General features: G+C 37.9%; 1 protein-coding gene and 1 pseudogene across 2 annotated transcripts in view; one reads left to right on the forward strand and one right to left on the reverse strand.

Annotated features, from left to right (window-relative positions):
* Positions 1 to 26,376, forward strand: part of IMMP2L (inner mitochondrial membrane peptidase subunit 2) — a 935,747-nt gene that overhangs the window by 77,631 nt on the left and 831,740 nt on the right. For both annotated transcript variants that reach the window (XM_022583030.2, XM_089917009.1), the window contains exon 4: positions 6,048 to 6,151. In XM_022583030.2, the coding sequence (XP_022438738.1) occupies positions 6,048 to 6,151 (104 nt within the window). The remainder of the gene's footprint in view (positions 1 to 6,047; positions 6,152 to 26,376) is intronic.
* Positions 1,032 to 2,565, reverse strand: LOC111179435 (ras-related protein Rab-9A-like; annotated as a pseudogene).

Here is a 26,376-nt window from a genome sequence, read left to right on the forward strand (position 1 = left end):
GTGGTGTGCGGGCTTCTCATTGCAGTGGCTTCTTTGTTGCAGAGCACGGACTCCAGAGCGCAGGCTCAGTAGTTGTGGCGCACGGGCTTAGTTGCTCTGAGGCATGTGGGATCTTCTCAGACCAGGGCTCGAACCCGTGTTCTCTGCATTGGCAGGCAGATTCTTAACCACTGTGCCACCAGGGAAGTCCGAGAGATGTATACATTGTTTAGATAACGTACATTGCTTGGGAAACATCTTAGTTAAATATGCTTTCAAACACCTTTAATCTTTTAAACTTCAAAGCATAGAAATACTATTTTCCAGCCACTGTTCTGGGATTGGGCATACAAAAATGAATAAACTTTGGTTCCTGCAACTGAGAAACTTACAGTGAAAGAGTCATATGTATAGGCCCATACCTGTAATAAGGTTTTAAGAGCTATCCCTGAAGTTTACCTAAATTGCTCAGGGAGCACAGGTGGGGGAATGATTAATTTAGCCTTGTGGAGGAGAGGAAAGGTAAAAGAAAACTATTGTTTCCTTTGTAAAAATCAAACAAGGTCTTCCAGGTGTTGACTAATAATTCTAATATTTTACTTCTTGAAATTAGACGTGCGTCCTTCTGGGTTTTTTTTCCCCTACATAAATCTTTTGTTTACAATGCATTACCTTTTGGTTCTAACAATTAACATTAGAAAAGTTGGTAGATGATTGATTCTGTAAGGGAAAGATGAATGCAAGTGTCAAGATTTGAGTCTATAGGGATTATTCGGTCCCTAACCATGGAGCACCAGGATGTAATTTCCTAATTTCTGCAAGGGAACTTCAAGTTTTGTTGTGTTTTGTTTTAAGGCTTCACAGAGAAGTCACCATCATCTGAGCTGGGCTTTGAAAGATAAACAATTTTTCCAAGTAGGGAAAAGGCATTCTGGGAAGAGGGAAAGTCTGGTGATAGGTGACTCGGAGAGAGAAGTTGAGAAGGACTCAAGAGTTTTCTAGTATGGGGGATAAGGCGAGTGGTGATACTGTTAACTAAGGAGGAGAGTATAGAAGTATATTTTGGGGCTAGGATGGAATATGGTCTCTGTTTTGGGCATGTTGATTTGGGGAGTCTTTGGAAATTTCATTAATTGATTTTTAAAAAATTATTTCCACTAAAATTTATTAACATCCTTACTTGCCCACGTATCAAGAACACAGACATAAGAAATAATCTATTCTCAAAATGCTTATGGACTCTTGGAGAGAGAGAGAATCCAATAATTATAATATGTGCTTAAAACTGCTATGATAGCAGCAGTCACAGGTTTTGATGGGGAACTTGGGAGTTTTGATCACCTAATGGAGACTGAAGATGGGAATGGGGAGGAGAGATAAGGAGTGATAGGAAAGAATTCCTATGAGATTGCCTCATGGAATTCAAGTTTTTTTTTTTTCTGGATTTTAATCTTTAATATCTAACATTATTGCTTTAGGACATGTTTTCCCTGAACCAGGAACAGAATGCTAATTATATAAAAATATACACATAGAAAAAGTAGTTCTCCATTTTCCCAGGGAAAAAACAGTAACTTCTAGAACACTCAAGTGTTTTGTTTTAATTATAAAGTCTTGGTCATCTCATTTATTAGCTCTGTAACATACATATTTAAATTAAAAATTATTAGACAACCGTTACAACTTATAAATGTAAGGTGCCATTACTGAGTAAATAGAGTCTCCTGTGAGTGGATGTGTCCCTTCTCCCGCCCACTAACAAGGCAGTAATATGGTTAGTTTAATTTTATGAGTACATGATCCATCGCTGCAAACACTAATTCTCGTCTCCACCCTGTGCTTATCTGTGCAAGTGTATGAGCTAGTTAGATCGCACGGGCAACCTCTCTAACTTCAACAGCAAGATGAGCTGGGCTTGGGCTTTCGGTGCAGACCAATTGTGTCTGTCTGAATCAAGTGATCTGACCTATACTCGGTAGCAAGCACTCTTCGAACTGCTTCCTCAAAGGCCGCTGTGACATTCGTGGCATCTTTTGCACTTGTTTCAAAGTAAGGATGGTCGCTGTTGTCCCAGCACCAGGCTTGAGCTTCTTCTGCAGACACCTGCCGCTCGCTGATGTCAACCTTGTTACCCAAAATCACAAAAGGAAAGCTTTCGGGCTTTGTCACATCCGCATAATACATGAATTTTTTCTTCCAGTTACTCAAGTTCTGGAAGCTTTGAGAATCATCGACGCTAAAAGTAAGCAGGCAACAGTCAGAACTTCTGTAAAATGGCGTCCTCAGGCTTCTGAATCACTCTTGACCGGCCGTGTCCCAAATCTGTATGGTAACAAAATGTCCGTCCACCTCCAAATCTTTATTTAGAAATTCCACACCTATTGTATAGAAGAGCTGGGTATCCAACTTATTAGACACATATCTGTTCATTAGAGAACTCTTCCCAACTCCACCATCTCCAAGGAGAATTACTTTAAAAAACAGTGATTTTCCTGCCATTTTTAATCTCAACATCTCTGATTTCAGAACCCTTAATTGTTCAGTTCATATATCATCAGTATCTCTAGGGCTGTCGGGAAGATCCACTTGGGCACGGACCGCAGGAAAAGCCGTTCACCACTGTGCCAGGCTCATTATAGGAGTGCAGGGAGTTTCTCGCGGCCACACGGAGGAAGCCCAGGAGCTCCGGGCCAGCCCGTCCGGGTGCAGTGAGGAAAGGGAGAAGGTCGAGGACCCGGTGCGCAGGAGGCGTCGGCGGCACTGCCCGGGTCCGACTGCAGTTGCTCCCGTCCAGCACCGAGGGAACAACGTGGCGACGGGGCGGGGCCCTTAAGTGTTGTTTTGAAGTATGAGTTAAACAGATTGTGGGAAGAGGGAAAGAGGGGTAACATTTCAGGCAGGAATTTTGCTTAGATGATGCCTTGGGAGTGTGAGGAACTAACCTGTGTATAGGGAGCACTGCTTGTGGTTTAGTGTTAACTTGCAGGAACTATGTAAGTGGGGATTGGTAGGGTCCTGCAGATCATATGTCTCTTGATTTTTATGTTGAAGACAGTCATGTTGGTAGTGTCAGGAAGCTAGTGAAGGATTTTAAGTAGGGGAATGGCTTGATCAAATTTGATGCCCAGCAACCAGTTAGAATTATGTTCTAGAATTTCAGAAATGCAGTTGGGGGGTAGGGTATAAATTTAACTAGGGGTCACAATAATGGATAAAGCGCTTCCTGTTTAGATGTGGAGACAGGTTAATAAAACTGACATCACAGTATGCGAAGTGTTGTAGTATGCAGTGCTATGTATTGAGTATAGAGGAGGAAGTGATTTGGGACTTCACTTTTAACAGTCGTAGGTATATGGGTGGTATTTGCAACTGAGAATATTGATGATCTTTTCTAAGGCAATAATATAAAGCAGAGATGAAAGAACTGATGGTAGAATTCCAGAAGAAAGCAGCCTTCATAGGATAATGGTTAAAGAAGAATCATCTAAAGCTATGATGTTAGCACTGTGGGCTACAACTGGTTTGTAGGTTGCAAATCAATAATAGTGGATGGGAAATTAATATGGTTGGCTATAGACAGAATTTTAAAAATATGGATTAAGAGACAAAGAAAATATCAGGGTGTATGAAGTAAAGGTAATTATTATTTTGTGGCATTTTGTTCAGATGTGTGTATTAGTGCATGTGTGTATTGGGTAAAGTGTAAAATGTCTTTCTTATTAAGAGTTGTAATCACAAACTTTTGAAAAACAATAAAAGACACTAAGGAAGAGCAGTTGGAAATAATTAAATAACTTTTGTTCTTCACTACTCTGATGGCAAGGAAAAGAAATGGACCCAGAGCAAGTGCAGTAGAAAGGAGATTTTCTCTTTATGTGCAGGTGGTCTCCCCCAGGCCGCCTTTGCCACAGCAGTTATGTAGGAAGAGAAATACAAAGAAATAAGGGGAAAGGACTTGCAAGATACAGAACTCAAAGACAGAGAGGGAGAGGAAGAAATAGAGAATATGAATGGGAAATATGGGTGAGAAAGAATAAACCCTTATGGAAGCGTGACTTTCAGCTTAACCCTACTGTGTGATGGCAAAAGCTCCATACCCTAGCACCATGGCCCAACAAAGCCCCTTGGATTTATCCTGCCATATCAGCTCTGTTCCTTATGAGGGATAGAGCCAGAGGAGGAACCTGGGGAAAGGGTACAAAACTACCTCTAATTAAAGTTGTGATTTAGTAATATCAATAATAGAAGTTATTGAGAGCTTAACTATGGGCTAAGAACTATTCTAAGCACTTTAAATGCATGATCTCACCGAATAAGTTAATATTTGTAAAGCCCTTAGAACAATGTCTTGCACGTGGTAAGTACTCGGCAAATATTGGCTATTATTATTATTTAATTATTAATTAGAGAATAGTTACTAAATATCACCATTTTACTAGTAAGGAAATAGGAGTATAATAAAGTTAAGTAACTTAAGATTTTATAGTTATAAAGAAATAGAATCATGCACTTTTGAGTTGGAGGTGAGAGACTGACTAGTATAGGTGCATGAAGTTATATGATGACTGGTGCTTGAAATATGATGGTAGAGAGGAGACAAGATGGGCCATAAGTGAAAGATATTATGAAAAGAAAATCCCTTTAGCTTGGTGACTGGTTGGATATGAAGTAAAAAGATAATTAAGATTTTAAGTTGGTTGACTGGGAAAATGGTAAATAAGGACGTAAGAAAATAAGGAAGAAAATTGTTTTGGTAGGAAATGATGACAAATTCCATTTAATCATGTTGAATTTTATGTCAGATAGTCAAGTGATGATTAGCAGGGAATTCAAAACTAAAGTTAGAGATATTTAGGCATTATCACATAAAGGAGTCACATAAAGCAGAAGCTGTAGAAGGGTTTGAGACCCCCAAGGATAACCAATATTTTTTGGCCACAAAAAATCTGGGGAGTCAAAAATAAGATCATGATAATAGCCCCCATGCAAAATTTCCACAGCTTTGCCCATATCTGCTTTGTAGAACCTACAAGTAATACCAGGAATCTTTAAAAAAGAGTATGTCACTACTGCTCCAGGGATGGGCTGTTGTCTGGCATGCACTGTTTTCCTCGCTCCTGCCCTGGTTGCTGTGGCTGTGTCTCCTCTTGCGGCCACCATCTGTGAAGGTGGAGCGCCTCAGCTGTGGTTTGGTACCTTTCCCACCACCGCAGAAATTGCTGTTTCCCCTATGACGTTCTCAGAGACCCTGGAGGGTCAATGGTGATAAAACTTTCCTACTTTTTCTCATTCTTTTGTCCACCCTCAGGTTTCAGACTTGATATCCATTGGCTTTTTCTGCACCCCTGTCCAGGTGACAGGTATGTTGGCTTTATGGCTCCTCAGTCAGTTTTTTATGCCTAGATGATTCCTGACCTTCAGATGAATTCTTACATGAAATGTTTCTCAGTTTTTGCCCCATCAATCCTTAGGCACATCTAGACTTGTCTGAATCCTAAGGTGAAGGTTACTTATTAGGCTTAAACTGGAGCCAGGACCCTTGTTGCATGCTCTCTGGAGAAAAGAGAGGTCAAATTGGCAAATTCCCATATTTTCCAAGATTATCCCATCACTCGTTTCTTCTGGTCCCTTTACTTCTTCATATGGGTGTTTTCCTGGTTGATTTGAGATTATTTCTTCTTTTCTCCAGATGGAACGATAATGTGTACTTACTGTGGAATTAGATCCTATCCAAATATTTTGTTGGGAGGTTTGATTCACTTTTTCCTTTTAATTCTTCTTACAGGTTTCCATGCTCTTTGTTGGAGTTTAGTAAAGATTTGAATATCTAGCACGTTTTCCTTTCAAATAAGTATTGGTAATATATATATTTTTTCTGGTTCTCTGTGAAGAATCCCAACGAGCCTTTTTGAAAACTCATCATTTGCAGTTATTTTAGAACAGCAATTTGTTGAAAGCTACCATATTAGAAATGTTTTATTGCACTGCACTACAGCTATGAAGTGCAAGGAACCATGAAGATTGAAAAATACAAATGATAGATGTGTCTCTTTCATCTTATTTTTTAGCCTTCTTTGAATCCTGGGGGGAGCCAGTCATCTGATGTGGTGCTTTTGAACCACTGGAAAGTGAGGAATTTTGAAGTACAACGTGGTGACATTGTGTCATTAGTGTAAGTAAATCAGAAACATACTATATTCATATATAAGATTATTTATAATTATCTGATTTAACTAGTAATTCACTGTTTATACCATATTGTCAATTATTAAATTAATAGGTCCATTTAAAATATTGATATAATGCATTTTTCAAAATCAATTTTGAAATGTAACAGTGCTATAAGAAAGGATTTTTCTTTTATACTTAAAATATATCAGTTGACTGATATACCTGGATTTGGTAGAACGTGTTTAATGAAATGTTGATTAGAAATTATTATATTGATGATCTAGAGTACATGAACTTGGTATTTTGAAATTCCACGTTTTGGAAGCAACTGTTAAGTTACTCTCATCGTTTATTAGCTTGTGTAGCTACAAAATATTTCTAGACGATGATAATTGTGACATGAAATTCAGTGGCATTTATATATATCGGTAATTTAGCTGAAAAAAGGAAGTTTGGAAGACTAGTAGACTGGAGGCTTTTGTATGGGACCAAAAGGTGGCACTGTTTCTCTGTTAAAGTATTAAGACTGGTCCAGAACAAAAATTTCATAGTGTAGAAAAGAAATGTCAAAATGTACATAACTGACACAATGATAGTCCTAGTACATGCTTGAGATTTGTTTGTTCATTTTAAAAGTAAATTTACATTGAGAAGACTGCAACAGAACTTGCCTAATTTCTGCTGGTTTCAGCTACTTATAAAAATGTTTTAATATGATTCCCTGTTATGCCAGTTAGTGCTTTGGGGTGGCAATTAATGTAGCAATTACTGTTACTTGTTTAGTGATAGTAAAAATCCTCCTGTTTGGTGAAGACTTCCAACTTATAGTTCTGATTCTTGAATTGGAATGATTGTTTTTTGTTGGGTGATAATTTATAATTGGTAAAAGCAAAATGTTATCTACTGGTTCATACTTACCTTTGGCTAGTACTTTGTGGAAGTAGATATTTTCTAAATGTGTCTCAGTCAAACCTGTTGTACCAAGATTTGAAAACATATTAAGTAAATCTGGTAAGTAACTAATGAAATAAATTTGAGTGAAGTTTTGTATGGCAGCCATCCAAGGATGGGAATTAAATGCTTCTCATGTTCTTGAGTGCTTTCTTTAATATTAACCTACTCTTTGGAGTATACTTTTATTTTGTCATTCAGGGAACTGTTTCTGCAACCTCCTTAACAACCTTTCCATGCTGGGTTAGCCTGTCGTGCACTCATTATTTTTTTGCCTTTGGTTTGACAAGGTTACATCCTCGCTTAGTGGTGGAGAGGATACCCACCCAAGTGAAAGAGGTCACACTATAAGCAGACAATCGTGCAGTAACTTTTTTCTATGAGAAACATACTGACTATCTCTAACCAAGTGAATTTGAATAGGTAGTTGGGAAAAAAAAAAGGCTCCTTAAAATTCAGGGTTGCATGGGTCCATAACAGTACCCTAGCATATTATAGACTATGTAAAAAAGAGAACACTATTCATTTACGTAAATATTAAAGTAATTGATATTTATTATATAAATTAATTTCAGAAATAGTGTATTCAAATTAAGGTTGATATACTGAATTGTAGCTACTTCGGTTGAACTGTATTTTTAATGAGTTAATTGTGCTATATCTCTTTCATGTACAAATAACACAAATTTTCTTTCATAATGCTTGTTCCTAGCAGGAACTATTTACATATAAGAATGCTTAGTGATTGGTATCATGTTATTTAATAACAAATAATCATTAAGCAGTAATTGTTGCTTTCTTTTTATGAACCAAAAGTCTTATACTAAAATCTTCTTTAGCATGATGTAATATAGTAAAAGACACTGTTTAAAGTATCTTTTTAGTTTTAGAACAAAAATGCTTTCTAGACACATGTCCTTACATTAGAATATCCTATCTATGTAAGAAATGTGTGACTAATAGGGAAATGCATGACTAAATTTTGCATTTATGGCTAAATATAAAATACGATAAATATAATATTGGTATTAATAACACATTTTATTGATATATAAGTAATCTTTGGAAACAAGGTAGTTTGACAGTTTATATTTTAAATTATCCTCGGACAGCATTTTATGTATTCAGAGTATGTGGAAATGCAGCATTTCTATGATAATATTATATATGCATTTCTGGAAAACGTAGTTCGTAAATTCATACTTAAGTTGCTAGGGCTTATGCATGTTTGTAACCAGAGCACTAATGAAAATAACAACAATTCCAATAGCACCATTTAAAAGACATATGAACTTTCTAATAAATAAACACTGCAGTAAATGTCGGATTTTACTTAAAAAAGGTGAAGGTAGCTTGATGGAAGACTATATAAGGAAGGGTTGAGGCTATCTATATTTACAAGGGCCAGGGGCATTATTACCAGAAGTTGCAAGTAGAGGAAAGATTGCAAGCTTTGTACAAAATGTACTGATCCCAGAGATGTATGCTCAGCTCATTGTTTTGTGTTACTTTGTTTTATTTATTTATTTATAACTTTATTTTTTAATGAAAACAAAGATCCCGGTTAACCTTGCTTTAAGCACTTCTAGGAGAAAGGTTGAATGTATAATACTGATTCCTTCTTACTTTGCTGCCTTTAGTGTACTTAGCCTTCCACTGTTATTATTAATGAGGCAAAACATTAATGATCCGGGAAGAAAATCAGATGTGAACCAGTGCAGCTTCTGCTTTATACTGAAAATTCTTTCTCCATTCTTTCTCACCAGTTGCCTATGGGCTGATTCATGTTACAGGAACACAGGATGTAGCAGAGTAGACTTCTATTGTAAGAAATTTCATTCAGAGCTTATTGACCAAGGCCCGTTTCCAAAACCAAGGAAGGTCTGGGTGGGGGAAGTGTGCATATTGGAATACGCTTCTTTGCATCTCTTCCTTTTCCTGTCACTTGCTTTCTGTTGGTAGCAGTGGGGCTACTGTTTAAGCACATTATTCAGTAATGTTAAATCAAATGGTGTATTTGTTTGATAACGTTACTGGTCGCACAAAACATTATTTGCTGTCATCAAGTCCTCAGTGTTAGAGTGTAAGTAGGTGACATCATACTCTCTTAGTGGATTTGCAAACTAATAGTGGTGATTAAGGTGGATTTTCTATACCTTGGAATCGACTTTTCATTAACCTGTGTGATGGCCTTACTGCCATAGACTTAGCATAAGTAGCACTATTTTATAATGATATATCAATTACCATCCATTGGGACAGAGGTTCCTTCATAATAAAGTTTCAAATAATCACATTTAAAAGTGTTTTAACTTTTCACTTTGAAATGACTTAAAGAAAGGTTGTAAAAATAGTATAGAGAGTTCCCATATACCCCTAATTTTTTTTTCTGTTTTATTAAGGTAAAATTGACAAAATTGTAATATATTTAAAGTGTACACTGGGATGAATTGATATATGTATACATTGTGAAAGAATTCCCCCCATCAAGTTAATTAACACGTCCATCACCTATTTACGGTGAGAACATTTACTCTCTTAGCCAAGTTCATTGTATAATACAGTGTTATTAACTATCATCACCATGTTATACATTAGCTCCTCAGACCTTACTCATCTTATATCCCCCCAATTTTAACATTATGCACAACCACAGGACAATTACGGAGACCAGGAAATTGACATTGATATAATAGTATTAACTACTCTACAGACCTTGTTTGAATTTCACTGGTTTTCCCACTAATGTCCTCTTTCTATACCAAGATCCTACCCAGAATCCTATATTTCATTTTTATTTTTCGTGTCTCTCTAGTCTCTTTTAATCTGTGACAGTTCCTTGGTCACTCTTTCTTTTTTGACCTTGACACTTTTGGAGGGTCTGGCCAGTTATTTTGTAGAATGATCCTTTTCAGTGTTGGAGGGTCAGTCTGTCTCTGGTGAGGAAGCATTGCTGTTGATGGCAGTTGCCGGGGAAGCTGCAGCAGTGGCAACTGCTGGGGAGATGGATGAGACAGGGTCAGAGGAGAAGGAAGTTTTCAGGCACAGCTCTCTTCATTTCTTAGGACCACATACTTAGGTCATGACTAAGAGGTTCCATGGCTTCTAAAAGTCCGCACAGTGAAGTTTATAGATGATAGGAAGCCAGGAGGTAGAGCTGTGAAGGTGGGGGAAAAGGCTATAGTTTGTAGTAGGGGTAGAAGGGAAGGAAATAAGGCTAGGGCACAGAATATTCTATATTGAGCCAGCATTCAGTTTTAGAGTAGAAGGTTAGGGTGAGGGAATTCTCATTTAATGAGCACCCCTGTATGTCAGGCCTTGCATTAAGTGCTTTGTGTATGCCATTTTAATTCTCATAACAGTATCTGGAGATAGTTATTATTTTATTTTTGTGGGTGGTAGACATATTTACTTTTTTTTTTATTTTTTAAATTTTTAAAATTTTTTTAACATCTTTATTGGGGTATAATTGCTTTACAATGGTGTGTTAGTTTCTGCTTTATAACGAAGTGAATCAGTTATACATATACATATGTTCCCATATGTCTTCCCTCTTGTGTCTCCCTCCCTCCCACTCTCCCTATCCCACCCCTCCAGGCTGTCACAAAGCACCGAGCTAATATCCCTGTGCCATGCGGCTGCTTCCCACTAGCTATCTACCTTCCTACGTTTGTTAGTGCGTATATGTCCATGACTCTCTCTCGCCCTGTCAAAGCTCACCCTTCCCCCTCCCCATATCCTCAAGTCCGTTCTCCAGTAGGTCTGCGTCTTTATTCCTGTCTCACCCCTAGGTTCTTCATGACATTTTTTTCTTAAATTCCATATATATGTGTTAGCATACGGTATTTGTCTTTTTCTTTCTGACTTACTTCACTCTCTATGACAGACTCTAGGTCTATCCATCTCATTACAAATAGCTCAATTTCGTTTCTTTTTAAGGCTGAGTAATATTCCATTGTATATATGTGCCACATCTTCTTTATCCATTCATCCGATGATGGGCACTTAGGTTGTTTCCATCTCCGGGCTATTGTAAATAGAGCTGCAATGAACATTTTGGTACATGACCCTTTTTGAATTTTGATTTTCTCAGGGTATATGCCCAGTAGTGGGATTGCTGGGTCATATGGTAATTCTATTTTTAGTTTTTTAAGGAACCTCCATACTGTTCTCCGTAGTGGCTGAACCAATTCACATTCCCACCAGCAGTGCAAGAGTGTTCCCTTTTCTCCACACCCTCTCCAGCATTTATTGTTTCTAGATTTTTTGATGATGGCCATTCTGACTGGTGTGAGATGATATCTCATTGTAGTTTTGATTTGCATTTCTCTAATGATTAATGATGTTGAGCATTCTTTCATGTGTTTGTTGGCATTCTGTATATCTTCTTTGGAGAAATGTCTATTTAGGTCTTCTGCCCATTTTTGGATTGGGTTGTTTGTTTTTTTGTTATTGAGCTGCATGAGCTGCTTGTAAATTTTGGAGATTAATCCTTTGTCAGTTGCTTCATTTGCAAATATTTTCTCCCATTCTGAGGGTTGTCTTTTGGTCTTGTTTATGGTTTCCTTTGCTGTGCAAAAGCTTTGAAGTTTCATTAGGTCCCATTTGTTTATTTTTGTTTTTATGTCCATTACTCTAGGAGGTGGGTCAGAAAGGATCTTGCTGTGATTTATGTCATAGAGTGTTCTGCCTATGTTTTCCTCTAAGAGTTTGATAGTTTCTGGCCTTACATTTAGGTCTTTAATCCATTTTGAGCTTATTTTTGTGTATGGTGTTAGGGAGTGATCTAATCTCATACTTTTACATGTACCTGTCCAGTTTTCCCAGCACCATTTATTGAAGAGGCTGTCCTTTCTCCACTGTACATTCCTGCCACCTTTATCAAAGATAAGGTGTCCGTATGTGTGTGGGTTTATCTCTGGGCTTTCTATCCTGTTCCATTGATCTATCTTTCTGTTTTTGTGCCAGTACCATACTGTCTTGATTACTGTAGCTTTGTAGTATAGTCTGAAGTCAGGGAGCCTGATTCCTCCAGCTCCTTTTTTTGTTCTCAGGATTGCTTTGGCTATTCGGGGTCTTTTGTGTTTCCATACAAATTGTGAAATTTTTTGTTCTAGTTCTGTGAAAAATGCCAGTGGTAGTTTGATAGGGATTGCATTGAATCTGTAGATTGCTTTGGGTAGTAGAGTCGTTTTCACAATGTTGATTCTTCCCATCCAAGAACATGGTATATCTCTCCATCTATTTGTATCATCTTTAATTTCTTTCATCAGTGTCTTATAATTTTCTGCATACAGGTCTTTTGTCTCCTTAGGTAGGTTTATTCCTAGATATTTTATTCTTTTTGTTGCAATGGTAAATGGGAGTGTTTTCTTGATTTCACTTTCAGATTTTTCATCATTAGTATATAGGAATGCCAGAGATTTCTGTGCATTAATTTTGTATCCTGCTACTTTACCAAATTCATTGATTAGCTCTAGTAGTTTTCTGGTAGCATCTTTAGGATTCTCTATGTATAGTATCATGTCATCTGCAAACAGTGACAGCTTTACTTCTTCTTTTCTGATTTGGATTCCTTTTATTTCCTTTTCTTCTCTGATTGCTGTGGCTAAAACTTCCAAAACTATGTTGAATAGTAGTGGTGAGAGTGGGCAACCTTGTCATGTTCCTCATCTTAGTGGAAATGCTTTCAGTTTTTCACCATTGAGGATGATGTTTGCTGTGGGCTTGTCATATATGGCCTTTATTATGTTGAGGAAAGTTCCCTCTATGCCTACTTTCTGCAGGGTTTTTATCATAAATGGGTGTTGAATTTTGTCGAAAGCTTTCTCTGCATCTATTGAGATGATCATGTGGTTTTTCTCCTTCAATTTGTTAATATGGTTTATCACATTGATAGATTTGCGTATATTGAAGAATCCTTGCATCCCAGGAATAAACCCCACTTGATCATGGTGTATGATCCTTTTAATGTGCTGTTGGATTCTGTTTGCTAGTATTTTGTTGAGGATTTTTGCATCTATGTTCATCAGTGATATTGGCCTGTAGTTTTCTTTCTTTGTGACATCCTTGTCTGGTTTTGGTATCAAGGTGATGGTGGCCTCCTAGAAGGAATTTGGGAGTGTTCCTCCCTCTGCTATATTTTGGAAGAGTTTGAGAAGGACAGGTGTTAGCGCTTCTCTAAACGTTTGATAGAATTCACCTGTGAAGCCATCTGGTCCTGGGCTGTTGTCCAGTTGTCTCTTGATGGGCATTTGGATTGCTTCCATGTCTTGGCTGTTGTAAATAGTGCTGCTATGAACATTGGGGTGCATGTATCTTTTTGAATTAGAGTTTTTGTCTTTTCCGATATATGCCCAGGAGTGGGATTGCTGAATCATATGGTAGCTCTATTTTTAGTTTTTTAAGGAGCCTCCATATTGTTTTCCACAGTGGCTGCACCAATTTACATTCCCACCCACAGTGTAGGAGGGTTCCCTTTTCTCCACACCCTCTCCAGCATTTATTGTTTGTAGACTTTTTGTTGATAGTCATTTTGATTGGTATGAGGTGATACCTCATTGTAGTTTTGATTTGCATTTCTCTAATAATTAGTGATGTTGAGCATCTTTTCATGTGCCTCACAACATTTTTAATATTTACTGACTTTATCATTTTCCAGTCACTGGGCTTAGTTCTACATTCATTTTTATTTAATCCTCATTAAAATAAACCCCAGTAAAGTAGGGACTGTTGTTATTCCTATTTTATAGATGAGAACACTGAGGTACAGAGAGGTTAAGTAACTTGCTTGTGAACGTACAGCTGGCTGGTAAATGGAAGAGCGAAGGTTTGAAGGGCTTCCCATCAAATCCAGCGTTCTTTACTGTCAAACTATAAAGCCTCTGTATACTGTGGTGATGGTTTGGTTGAGGATACTTACTCATTCTTAGCAAAGAAGTCATGCAGACCCTTGTATCTCTGCATCTATCAGATTATCCCCATTTCTGTAATGAAATTTCTGATACAGTGGTTCCTGAAATGTCTCTTTATTAATAGCAATAATACTTTATTATGAACATACAGTCTGCATACAGTTTTGACAGCTGGTTTGCAACATGCTAAACTAATTGCCATTTTCTTGCAACATGCTAAACTAATTGCCATTTTCTGACTGTGATGGCTACGTCTGTAGCAGTAAATATGACCAAAGAGTTATGAAGAATTGAGCCAGGGAAATAGATGAAATAGAATAGAACCCTTGGGGGCGGGGGAAAGGTGCTACTTCGTTTGTGTCTTGAGCGCTTATAAATATTTAAAGGTCCCTTGACCCACCAAGGGAAATTAATTGCAGTCTGCTAAAATACGAAATTCATGTTTTGAAACAAATGCCCAGGGCAATGATAATAATGAATAATGACCTATAATTGTATAAAAGCCAGTTAATCTGTTGAGCTGGGAGAACATAATTGTGATTACTAGTGTGATACTAGTCTATCTATACTTATTCCTAGTTTTTTTTTGGTTTAGAGCCAAATTTTTTTTTTTTGAGTTTGTAGTTAATATGCATTTCAGGAGCACAAATTTAGAAATAACATGACTTTCAAAGAAAGGTTCTATAGGTAGGAAGAAGTGCCTAGGTTTTTGTTTTTTGTCTTTAATTGATAGTAAAAATGCTGGAGAGTGAAATCCTGGGCTGCAATTTGTTTTGATGAGAGATTTAGTTTTTGGCACTTTCAATTACACATAATAATTTGCATTCGTTACAAAGTATATTTACAAATAATACTTAAAAAATGAGACAATGTAAGTATTGTTGCTATTGTCTGATATAGATTAAACTGATTTTATAAATACTCTTCAGAGGCATACAGAAAGTTGGTGCCCTTAAGGTAGTCCTTTAAAAGCAATTTCCTTTCTTGAGTAGGATAAACTGCCTTCACAATTTTTATACATTTAATTATACAATAAAACCTTTTCTTAGTTCAGGCTCAAATTATAGCATAGAAATGTTTCAGTGATCATAAATTTCAATTTTGAATTATTGAGATTTTATGGCAATGTAACTATAGGAGATATCCATAGCTTCTGCTCAACCCATTTCATAAATCTTGTATGGTTTGAGAGATGACTAGACGTTGTCAAAGAACAAAGTTATACATGCAGCATTCTTTGAAATAGTGGGTACTTAACGTAACTTATTGTGAAAAAAATCCAGTCTCTGTGAACACTATTACCCTATTTAAAAAAAAAGTGCAAGACAGCATTTACAATGAAGGTGCTCCCAAATGCTCCCAAATACACCTTTTATGTTATACATAAGGAGTCAGCTTGAACTATTAAGGAGAAACATTTGAATATAAGTTGAAATAATAATTCTAACAGAGAAATAATTGAAAAATTTAAGAAGTAAATGGTTTAGCTTTCAAGCAGAAGATAAAACTATCCCATAGGTATGTCAACCTGTCTTTAATACTTTTGGAACCAGTAAGATATGGATGCATACATAAAGCGAGGCCATTAAGATCACCAACATCTGATCTCCACTTTCAGGTATGATAGATTAGTTTATTTCAAGCTAAGGCCCATACTGAAAAAATGAGAAAGCTATATTAAAAAGAGTATCTACAGGCATTGTAGTACTACCAAAGGGCAAAGATCCCAGAGTGAAGAGAAACACACTGAGGTGAGCCCTGTATTCAGCGCCACTTTTCACCTTGGGTTATTTGTCACTTAATGACAGTACGGGCTGTGAGGCTGAGAAGCCAAGCAGCGGCAGCTAAGATGGGAGATGCTGGGTGTAATTTTTGGCAGTTTCACATTGCTAAGAGGTCACAAACTAGAATTCAGGGAGGAAGATGCAGGACCCTGGTAAAACACTCTAAACTTTTAATTGGGACCCCTGAAGGGCTACATCCTAGGAGTTACAGAGAACTAGAAATAGACTATTAAGTTACAAAAATTGAAATGCAGCCTCTGATAAACTCAATTGATTTTAAGGTGATCTGCCTTTACTTTAACTCTCTGTCATTGCCAGAAACAAGAGACATCATGCAGAGTCTCTGTAAGTTTTAAACACAGTACCTGACATTCTATAAAAATAAACCATGCCTATTGCAAGCCAGGACCAAGATTAAAAAAATATAAAACAACAATCATTAGAAACATTCTCATAGTGTTCTAGCTTTTGGAATTATCAGACATGGGCTATAAAATAATTATAATCAATATATTAAAAAAATTGATGAAAAGATGGATTTCATTAGAGAATCAGAATCTAGAAAAAGAATTGAAAGGAATTCTAGAAATGAAAACTAGTATAACTGAAGTGAAGGACTCAGTAGATGAGTTTAACAGCAAATTAGACACAGCTGTGGGGAGGATCGTGAACTGGTTGATAGGTCAGTTAGAAAATATTTAGGCCATGGGTGAGGGGAATAGCCTGAATAAATAAAGGCTAAGAATTTTGTAGAACTCATGAAAGATATCAACCTAAAGAATCAAGAAGTACTACAAATCCTATCAGGATAAATACAGTGAAAAACCACAATTAGGGCACAGGGTAGGTAGTCAAACCACTGAAAACCAAAAAAAAGAGAAACCTCTTAAAAGGAAAAAAAAGATATTAACCTTCAAAGAAGCAAAAATAATAGCTGACTTTTCAATTGGGGGGATACAGGAGAGAACTGAATGACATCTTTAAAGTGCTAAAGGAAAAAAAAAATCCCAACCTAGAATTTTGTACCTATTGGAACTATTCTGCAAAATTGAAAGAGAAATATACTCTTTTTCAAACAAACCCTCAGTACATGCTCCATTGTCTATAGGACTTTACTTACAAAACAAAGTATTAAGAATTTCAAGATAGCACCTGAAGAGCATTAATTAAGCCCCAAGTGTGGGGCTTTTCTGAGTCCAGGCCCATGGGTGATTGCACTGGTTATGTCCCTACGAAGCTGGCCCTGTGATTGGACCTAAGCAGGGCCAAGCTGAGCCATTCCTGGAAATGGACGTATAAATGTTAGGGGTGAAAATTTACATTTTTGTTAGAGTTGTTAAGTTTGAACAATAGGATCTGTTAAAAAAATGTAAATCTTTAAGGTTATGTTAGTAAAACAGGTGCTAAGTGTAGTAGGCAGAATTTTGGTCCTCAAGATTCCATGCCGTAATGCCCAGGACAGTGAATATGATGGGATATTGTGCCCATGAATATGTTACCTTGTACTGGCAAAGGGACTTTGTGGTTGTAATTAAGGTTGACCTTCAGTTGTCAGTGAGGAGGCTAGCCTGGGTTATCCAGGTGGGCCCAATGTAATCTCAGGAGTCCTTAAAAGCAGAGGCAGAGGAAGAAGTTAGGAAGATGCCGTGGAACAAGTCAGAATGATCCAAAGCGGGAGAAAGATTTGATGTGCTTTTGCTGGCTTTGGAGATTCAGGGGCCGTGAGCAGAGGAAAGCAAGCTGCCTCTAGAAACTAAGATGACCTTTAGCCAAAGGCCAGCAAAGAAATGAGGACCTCAGTCCCACACAGAATTGAATTTTGCCGACAACCTAATGATCCTGGAAATGAACTCTCCCCTAGTCTCTAGATAAGGGCCCAGACCAGCCGGCAGCTTGATTTTGGCCTTCTGAGACGCTAAGCAGAGTACCCAGCCGAACCTGCCAGACTTCAGTCCTGGAGAACGGTGAGATTATAAATGGCGGTTGTTTTAATTTTAAACCCCTTTGTTTGTTTTAATTTGTTAGAGTGGCAATAGAAAATTGTGTTAAGCAATGAAAAGATACAAACAGTTATAATACTGCTCTTAGAATGTATAAGGAGATGAACTTTTACACAAGATTCTTATTAAGCATTTGAAAAACACTTTTATTAAGTTACTTGCCTAACTAATTAAGTTATTATTTTCTTTTACATAAAACAAATTTGTAAGCCTCTACCTGCCAGTTCGTTGGTGCAAGAATATAGGAGTAGGCTTCAGGAAATCTTACTACTTTCAGCTGTTATCACTTATTAACTGGCTGAGTGACCTGGGATAGGTTTTCTTAACTATGCTTAGGGTCAAGTCTTAGCACCTGCAAAGTAAGAGGTATAGACTAGTTGATTTCTAAGATCTCTTCCATTTAAAAAATTGCATGAAAATAGTTTTAGAATCCAGATGGAATTGTTAGAGAGCTAGACATAAGAATCAATCCCTCAGAATATTGAAAAAATATTGTTCCATACCTTTGAAGCTGGAGTCAAAATTGATTTTTGTAAAGAAGAGAAGCCATGTTGGTACATTAAACAGAAATTTTAGAATAGGTAAGGAGACTTTGAACACCAGAGCTTTTTTAGTCAAAGGGATCAGATGAATAGTGCTTATTAAGGTTGAAATTATTGAAAATCAAAAAATTAAAAGTTGGCAGGTATTTTACAAGAGGATGAGCACAAAATCCTTTCCTTTCTGTTTAAAATTATTCAAAATAAGAAAGCTATAGAAATCTTATTTCTTTATCTCTTGTCGTTTATTCTGGGAGTTGAGTTTTTGGCTCTAATGGTTAATCTTGTTCTGGTTATCTCCATCTCTTTTGTCAACTTCAGATGCATTTCCCACCAGTCAACACTATGCACTTGTTCTTAGAAAAGAAATGATCCTAGATCCCATATTCTGTTTCATAGCTTAGGTCCCGGAAATGTGGAAGAAATCTCAAAATGAAACTTAAATATCACCTTATTTGATCTAAGGTCAGTAGCTACCTTCCCACTTTTTTTTTTTTCCCTTTTACAAAAAAAAAAGGCACTGTTTTGGAGAGGGGGTGGCAGTTCTTGGGAAATGTGTCTGTTGCTGATAAGAAAAGGAAAGGGCTTAAAGCAATAGCCACCAAACTTTATCAGTGTTTTGGAGTTAAGGAAAACATTCTTTCCAAGAAGAACAGGAATACTTTTTTTTCTTTTTTTGGTAATTGTTTATTTATATTAATGAGACGCCTCAATGACCCATTATTATGAAAGGTAACTCTGCATAATCTAGTGACAGGTTTACTCACATTCGGAGGTCACATTGATATTTACTGAAGGCACAATAAGTATAGGTTGCACTTTATTAAAAATTGTATAGCTCTTGAAATTGCTGACAGAGAGGCTGACTCAGTTTGATTTGGCTACGGATATGATAATTGTAATACGGCTCACTGTGGTTTTTAGAGGTCATAAGTTACATTGCAAAATTTGTGTATTTGGATTGTGGGAAAGTTACCGTGGAGTACTAAGACAATACAATAGGAAATACTTAAGTGTGAGTAGTATGTCTCACATAAATTGTACCATAGAATTAAATATGAATCATTAAAATATTCCAGGTTTATTAAAAATTTATTATTCTAAAGCATCTTTAAAGAGCAGTAAGAACTTGAAGAAATAATAGGAAAGCTTTGCTAACAGTGACAGTGTGTTGAGTTGAAAGAAGGTAAATAATTTATTAACAAAATGCATACAAAAAGATTTGTAGTAAATCAAGGGGGGAAATCAGTTAATAAAGAGGCCAGGGAGACCTTCAAGATGGTGGAAGAGTAAGACGTGGAGATCACCTTCCTCCCCACAAATACATCAGAAATACATCTACATGTGGAACAGCTCCTACAGAACACCTACTGAACGGTGGCAGAAGACCTCAGACCTCCCAAAAGGCAAGAAACTCCCCACATACCTGGGTAGGGAAAAAGAAAAAACAGAGACAAAAGAATAGGGACGGGACCTGCACCTCTGGGAGGGAGCTGTGAAGGAGGAAAGGTTTCCACACACTAGGAAGCCCCTTCGCGGGCAGAGACTGTGGGTGGCGGCGGGGGAAGCTTTGGAGCCGCGGAGGAGAGCGCAGCAACGGGGTGCGGAGGAGAGCGCAGCAACGGGGTACGGAGGTAAAAGTGGAGAGATTCCCGCACAGAGGATCGGTGGCGACTGGCACTCACCAGCCCGAGAGGCTTGTCTGCTCACCCGCCGGGGCGGGCGGGGCTGGGAGCTGAGGCTTGGGCTTCAGAGGTCGGATCCCAGGGAGAGGACTGGGGTTGGCGGCGTGAACACAGCCTGAAGGGGCTAGTGCTCCACAGCTAGCCGGGAGGGAGTCTGGGAAAAGTCTGGACCTAAGAGGCAAGAGACCATTGTTTCTGGGTGCACAAGAAGAGGGAATTCAGAGCACCACCTAAACGAGCTCCAGAAACGGGTGCGAGCTGCGGCTATCAGCGTGGACCCCAGAGGCAGGCATGAGACGCTAAGGCTGCTGCTGCCGCCACCAAGAAGCCCGTGTGCGAGCACAGATCACTATCCACACCTCCCCTCCTGGGAGCCTGTGCAGCCCGCCACTGCCAGGGTCCCGCGATCCAGGGACAACTTCCCCGGGAGAACGCACAGCACGCCTCAGGCTGGTGCCACATCATGCCGGCCTCTGCCGCCGCAGGCTCACGGTGCATCCATGCCCCTCCCTCCCCCCGGCCTGAGTGAGCCAGAGCCCCGAATCAGCTGCTCCTTTAACCCCATCCTGTCTGAGCAAAGAACAGACGCCCTCAGGCGACCTACACGCAGAGGCGGGTCCAAATCCAAAGCTGAATCCCAGGAGCTGTGAGAACAAAGAAGAGAAAGGGAAATCTCTCCCAGCAGCCTCAGAAGCAGCGGATTAAATCCCCACAGTCAACTTGATGTACCCTTCATCTGTGGAATACCTGAAGAGACAATGAATCATGCGAAATTGAGGTGGTGACTTTGGGAGCAAAGATATATATATATTTCCATTTTTTCTTTTAGTGAGTGTGTATGTGTATGCTGCTTTGTGTGATTTTGTCTGTATAGCTTTGATTTTACAATTTGTCCTAGGGTTCTGTCTTTTTTTCCTTTTTTTGTATAGTTTTTAATGCTTGTTATAATTGGTGGATTTGTTTTTTGGTTTGGTTGCTCTCTTCTTTCTTTTTTTTAAATTAACATTTTAAAATTTTTAATATTTTTAATTTTAATAACTTTATTTTATTTTTTTCTTTCTTTGTTTTTTTCTCACTTTTCTTCTGAGCTGTGTGGCTGACAGGGTCTTGGTGCTCTGGCCAGGCATCAGGCCTGTGCCCCTGAGGTGGGAGAGCCAAGTTCAGGACATTGGTCCACCAGAGACCTCCCAGCTCCACGTAATATCAAACGGCAAAAATCTCCCACAGATCTCCATCTCAACGCCAAGACCCAGCTCCACTCAACGGCCAGCAAGCTACAGTGCTGGACACCCTATGGCAAACAACTAGCAAGACTGGAACACAGCCCCATCCATTAGCAGAGAGGCTGCCTAAAATCATAATAAGGCCACAGACACCCCAACACACACCACCAGACGTGGACCTGCCCACCAGAAAGGCAAGATCCAGCCTCATCCACCAGAACACAGGCCCCAGCCCCCTCCACCAGGAAGCCTACACAACCCACTGAACCAACCTTAGCCACTGGAGACAGACACCAAAAACAATGGGAACTATGAACCTGCAGCCTGTGAAAAGGAGACCCTAAACACAGTAAGTTAAGCAAAATGAGAAGACAGAAAAACACACAGAAGATGAAGGAGCAAGGTAAAAACCCACCAGACCAAACAAATGAAGAGGAAATAGGCAGTGTACCTGAAAAAGAATTCAGAGTAATGATAGTAAAGATGATCCAAAATCTTGGAAATAGAATGGAGAAAACACAAGAGATGTTCAACAAGGACCTAGAAGAACTAAAGAGCAAACAAACAATGATGTACAACACAATAAATGAATTAAAAATTCTCTAGAAGGGATCCATAGCAGAATAACTGAGACAGAAGAACAGATAAGTGACCTGGAAGATAAAATAGTGGAAATAACTACAGCAGAGCAGATTAAAAAAAAAAGAATGAAAAGAATTGAGGACAGTCTCAGAGACACTACATTCAAATAAAGTCCTTTTAAGAAACTGGCTGTAAGATTTAGAGAATGGACTTGAGGACACGGGGAGAGGGAAGCGTAAGCTGGGATGAAGTTAGAGAGTGGCATGGATATATATACACTACCAAATGTAAAACAGATAGCTAGAGGGAAGCAGCCGCATAGCACAGGGAGATCAGCTCGGTGCTTTTTGACCACCTAGAGGGGTGGGATAGGGAGGGTGGGAGGGAGATACAAGAGGGTGGAGATTCGGGGATATATGTATATGTATAGCTGATTCACTTTGTTATAAAGCAGAAACTAACACACCATTGTGAAGCAATTATACTCCAATAAAGATAGTATAAAAATAAAAAAGAGAGGCCAATTATCAGTGAAGGGGGGGTGTATTTAATGATTCTGAATGAAAGGTTAAACTGCTGTGAATTTCCATTTAACAAAAAGGATGAAAAGCAATATGGATAATTAGACAGTAATAAGATCATACTGAAAAATATCAGAGAACTGCCTTAGGTGTTAGGGGAATATTGGCTAATGAACGTAACCTCCTGAAATTATCTTCGAATATTCACTTTGCTCTAGAAACGGAGGGAGTGTTGTTCTTAGTCATTTTCAAGGAGTTATGATTCTTTTGCACATTTATTTTTTTGTGGATTTTAAAAATGGTAGCAAATAATGAAATAGAGACTTTCTCATGAGAAAAATATCTAACATGTAATTTGTTAAAATACTGTAATTTTCACTATGTGTATATGTTATTGGTTAGTTGTTTACATTTGGGTTCTACTTATCTGTTTCATAATAGAAACAACTTGAGAGACTGTCAACCTACTTGAATCATTTATAGAAATTCAGTACAGGATATTATGATTCTTAGAAGAAAAAGTATTTCTTTAGACAATATTTGGGATTTTTACTTATGTGTTTTTAATAAGACCTTAATTGAGATACACTTCTAGTTAGCCCAATAAGATATATATATAACATATGTATAATTGTATGTATAACATATATATAAATAATTGAAATCTTATAACGATGTTGGTAGATTCTTGGCCATTTTTGAAGCTTCTTATGCCTCTGAATTAAGAGAAGATCTTGGAATCTTTCTAGAATCAACATAAGGACTAATTTTATATGACCTCTGTACTAATGATCAGCTAGAGGGAATAATAACTAAGATAATTAAGTTCATAGATGATTCCAAATTTAAAGATGTTGTGAATATAGAAATTGAGCTAATCTCAGCTCCTATGATGCTTTGCTGAGAAAAAGGTCATTTGATATATAGAGAACTATACTTTATAATTAGTCTCTCTTTGTCACTGATATCTTATGATTAGCTTGGCTTTTCTTTTATTAGCTAGTATATCAAATGCAGTTCTGCACTGTATATTAATGTTGAAAACCAATGAAAAAAATCTGCTTTTCATAATGTTAGCAGCTTCCCAACAGGTTAATAGCTCAAATAGGTAATAACCCAAGGGGCAGTTAATGATTATGTAGCCAAAAAAGATTTGGACCAGATACCAAGAGACCTGGGTTCTAGGCTCACTCTGGCACTGTGAGACTTTATGTCAATTAATTTGTCAATTAACTTCTGTGGATAGGTTTTCCTTTTTAATAAAATGAAGGGATTGCACCTGATAATTTTAAGGTAACTTTTAATTTTACAGTTCTTTTCTCTATGATTTTATTTCCCACATGTGTAAGTTAAATTTATTTTATGATGGGAGGCATATCACAGCTTCTATTGGATATTTATAGTATTTTCTTATATTTAAATTATTGAGAGTTTGTTCATTTGGCAAATATTTTCCAGGTGTTTACTCTGGGTACAGAACTATCTACTGTGATACAGCAGTAAAGAAAATAGACAGGAAAAGCACCTTTCCTCATGGAACTTACTATTCCACTGGATAGGTGTGTCTAGAATGAGCCAAATTGAAAAGAGACATTTTTGAAACTTGTCAAAAATGTAACAGGTGGGCATATTAGAAGGGAAGCTTGATATTCAATAAATCAGCAATTGTGCCAAGCATGGTACAGTGCTTTGCACTGGTTCCCAAGAGTCAGTTTGCCTAAATGTTCCCATTCCCACATTCAGCAACTTCATTTTTGTCGCTTGAAGTCAGTCATGGTGGGAGTGTTTATATCATGAAAACTGGCAAACACTTCACATCCAGGCTTACAGTTAAAATTTATGCTATTAAAATGGTTTGGTGGTAAATGTTGTCAGGTGGCACAGCAGAAATAGCAGACATAATTTCTCTCCATAGTTTCTATCCGCACACCTGGTGTGTGAGTTTATTGAGCCACATGAACAACTACTGATATGATACTGAAAGCAATGAGTTAGTGAAGGGAGAGGAGCTGAAAGAAAAATAGGTGTGAATTTGTAATCCGATTTTAAAGGTGGGGTGGTCCATGCTTGACCAGAGAAGAAGCGAGAGTTTCAGAGATGGCACGTGTAACAGTTCTGAGGCCAGAGTTAATAGTTGTGTGGGAGAAGTGGTTAAGTAGGTTTGTTGATCTTGAACAAGGTGTCAAAGCTTCACTTCATGGGAGCGTAACAATGTCTGAATCATGTGTTAGTCTGTACCAGCCAAGTCTTAAACATGGCCACGTTTTTGCTAGCAGTGAAAAATGGAAGACCGTTCTTGAATTTTGTGACCTTATCTCTTAGTGATCCTTTGAGAGTTAAGGAAATAAAGAAAATCCTTTATAGTAGATTATAGGCTCTATACTAACTGAAGGCATATAAAATGTTGCCTGTGGTAAAAAATTTTGAGTATTGATACTGAATGTACCACAGATATTTATGTGATTTCCTCACCGTGAACTGCAAGTTACTCTTTTTATGGAGCAGGTTGACATAAACAGCACTGTGACTGGGTCTGCAAGCACTGAAGGAGCAGTGTCTGTAACACCATGCTGCATTATGGTAGATGACAGTGGGACACCTAACACCTAGTATGTGTAGTAAGCTGAAGGAGGCCAGTACAAGCAGGGAAAACTGGAAAAGTCTTTTAAAAATGTGCTGAAGCTCTGCTTTAAATGAGATACCTGGATATGTACTTCTGGGAACTAACAGCAGCCAGTGGACAGGCTGCCATATAGGAATCTGGAATAGAATACCTTTAAAATAGATGAATACACTAACTCCAGTTATGTGAAGAGCGGTCACAAACAGCAAGCAAAGAAACGAAAACATGTGGTTCAGAATTGAAAACACCTCTTTGGAAAACACAGTGGCTCTGTGCATGCCTGACTCCATTAGCTAGATTTGTATCAGCCTTTTATCAGTGTGGTACAATGAGATAGCACATAGTCAAGAAATGGAAGCTGGTATTCTTTGTTTCTCTCAATAATGTCATTTTGGAATACCAATAGTAGTTTTATTAAAATGCAGGGTGTATATATATAGAATGAAATAAACATGCTCCCTAATCTTTTCATTTTTCAGCACTGTAGTTTGGAGCAATAACTGTACAATGAAAATAACTATCATAATTTTGGTAGTTAATAGCTTAAGAAACTATCTCACAGAATTAAGTACTATGTACCATTTAAAGCAATAAGTTTATTCAATTTCTCATGGAAAATTAACTTGAAAAGAAAATGTCATTAAAAACCTAATTGTGCCCTTTTTTACATGTGAAGTTTAAACAGATTTATAGCAGCTTGGAATATTGAAGAAATTACAACCAGAGAGTTTTGGTTGGTTATAATTATTGGAGATCCTGAAACTGTGGCTGACCTGTAACATAGAGGTTGAGTGAGCTTTGAAGATTTCATTGGGCAAAGTCAGACTTTAAATTCTGCAAGAATTTGAAATATATATTAATATATACTGTAGTTATACTTTGAACTTAGTAATTTTAAAAAAATAGACCTCTTTCTTAAAATAAATTTATTGATTGATTGATTGACTGATTTTGGCCGTGTTGGGTCTTCCTTGCTGCACACAGGCTTTCTCTAGTTGTGGCTAGTGAGGGCTACTCTTCGTTGCGGTGCACGGGCTTCTCATTGTGGTGGCTTCTCTTGTGGAGCATGGGCTCTAGGCACATGGGCTTCAGTAGTTGTGGCATGCGGGCTCAGTAGTTGTGGCTCGTGGGCTCTAGAGTGCAGGCTCAGTAGTTGTGGCGCACGGGCTTAGTTTCTCCACGGCATGTGGGATCTTCCAGGACAAGGGCTTGAACCCATGTCCCCTGCATCGTCAGGTGGATTCTTAACCACTGCGCCACCAGGGAAGTCCTTGAACTTAGTAATTTTTAACTTCTCATGAGTATAAAAAGCCCTGATATTTTAGTGAGTTACCAATCTTGAATGGCAGACAACAACGCAAGAGTTGAGAAGTGAATTCTTTGAGCTTTTTCAAATGTTTTCTT

Source organism: Delphinapterus leucas, chromosome 9, assembly GCF_059928025.1.
Source record: "Delphinapterus leucas isolate spDelLeu-1000000601 "Yukka" chromosome 9, BTC_Dleu_Yukka2, whole genome shotgun sequence".
NCBI lineage: Eukaryota > Metazoa > Chordata > Mammalia > Artiodactyla > Monodontidae > Delphinapterus > Delphinapterus leucas.